Below are 1524 nucleotides of genomic sequence, written 5' to 3' on the forward strand. Positions count from 1 at the left end.
AAGGAAAAAAGAAAATATGGTAAACACATTTAGACACATTTTGAACTCGTTAGGGAAAAAGCAATTCGCAATTCATGAGAAGCGTAAAATAGACTGGCAAGTCACTCTCACTCTCCCCTGGGTTGCATAAGCTTAGGTTTGGATGGTCAGGCGCTAAATTGGCTAAATTGTAGTCGGCTAAACTGATTTGCATACTCAATTGGAATTTAGTCTTTACATCTGGCAGCGTGTGAATCTATAAAAAGGCGACAGACATCGCACAGGTCTCAGTACAGTCCCGTCTCGTCGTCCCCACATCGTCGGCGCAATGTCGCGCACCCTGGAAACTTTTCTGCTGCTCCTAACGGTTTGTCGGCGTGAAAGTGTCGCTATACAGTTAGTAATCTCTTTTTTCGACTGCAGCTGGTGCAGGGCTTTCGTGCGCCCAGCGGCCCATGTAGCTTTGCAAATCTGAAGATGCGCCACGAGATGATTGAGTTCACCGGACAGACAGTGCTTAAGGTTTCCCAAGCGATGCTCTTGGCTGCCTCCAAGACCTTCGCTATGGTCATCGATGACCTCAGCTACATGGCCGTGGAGAATGCGGCGCTTCGCTTGCGTCTCCAGCTGCTCGGCAGCCACATAACTGCCATTGAGCGTTCGCAGGTGTTGGATCTTCAGGAGATCACTTCAGAGTACGATCTAAGCATAATTGCGCACATCTACGATCGCTCTGTGCCATTGCTCGGCGATCCGGAGGCAGGAGTGCTTCCCAAATTGTCCCGGCTATGCGATAATGTGATCTATACGATGGGCATGTATCGAATGCATCTGCCACCGCATACCAGACCCATGCGGGAACTCAAGTCCAATCGGTCTGCACTCGAACATGAACTGATCTCGCAATCGTTAAACAAATTTGGAATGCAGTTAATGCAATTCGTTATGGCTGTGCATTTTGCCAAGTTCTTCGAGGAGTTCGATGCAAACGCCACAAATCCCCATTTCCTCCAGCCTCCCAGCGAGATGCGCTGCAGTTGCGATCGCGAATTCCTGTTGTTTTACAAATCCATTAAAGCAACGATCGGAGATGATAGTAAATTAGAAAAGGTGTTACCACTGAGCCAATTCCTGCTAAATAGCGCGAAAAAAGGTGATGAGCAACGGCTTCGGAAGGCAAAGACGTAACTACTAAGTTTATATTTCAGGAGAAAATGCAAGAATATTAATCGAAAATGTGGAATGAAATCATTTTCTGGGGTGCTTGAAACCATTACAATATAAATTAATGGATGTGATTTTTCTTTGAATTTATTTTCAAATGCATTTCACAATTTTTATTGTAAGTAAAGCTTTGTAGATATTTTTTTAAATAATGTCTGACTTTGGACCCAAAAGTAAATAGAATTTATGTTTAGTTATCAAAAGTAATATTGATAATCTTGACATAATGCCAAATGATATGCTATCTATCTCATTTCTTATTTCATATTCTGCCTATCATTGTATCGGTTCAAGAATATATTGTCTCAAATTTCATTTAGG

The 1524-nt window shown here is 43.0% G+C and overlaps 1 protein-coding gene across 1 annotated transcript; it reads left to right on the forward strand.

The window, feature by feature from the left end:
* Window positions 1-281: 281 nt before the first annotated feature.
* LOC115634120 lies at window positions 282-1277 on the forward strand. The gene is made up of 2 exons (XM_030531683.1): window positions 282-346; window positions 403-1277. Exons 1-2 carry the CDS (start codon window positions 308-310, stop codon window positions 1165-1167), a joined length of 804 nt encoding a protein of 267 aa, XP_030387543.1. The 5' UTR covers window positions 282-307; the 3' UTR covers window positions 1168-1277.
* The last annotated feature ends 247 nt before the right edge of the window (window positions 1278-1524 follow it).

This window comes from Scaptodrosophila lebanonensis, unplaced genomic scaffold (assembly GCF_003285725.1).
Source record: "Scaptodrosophila lebanonensis strain 11010-0011.00,11010-0021.00 unplaced genomic scaffold, SlebRS2 tig00000001-arrow-pilon, whole genome shotgun sequence".
Lineage (NCBI taxonomy): Eukaryota > Metazoa > Arthropoda > Insecta > Diptera > Drosophilidae > Scaptodrosophila > Scaptodrosophila lebanonensis.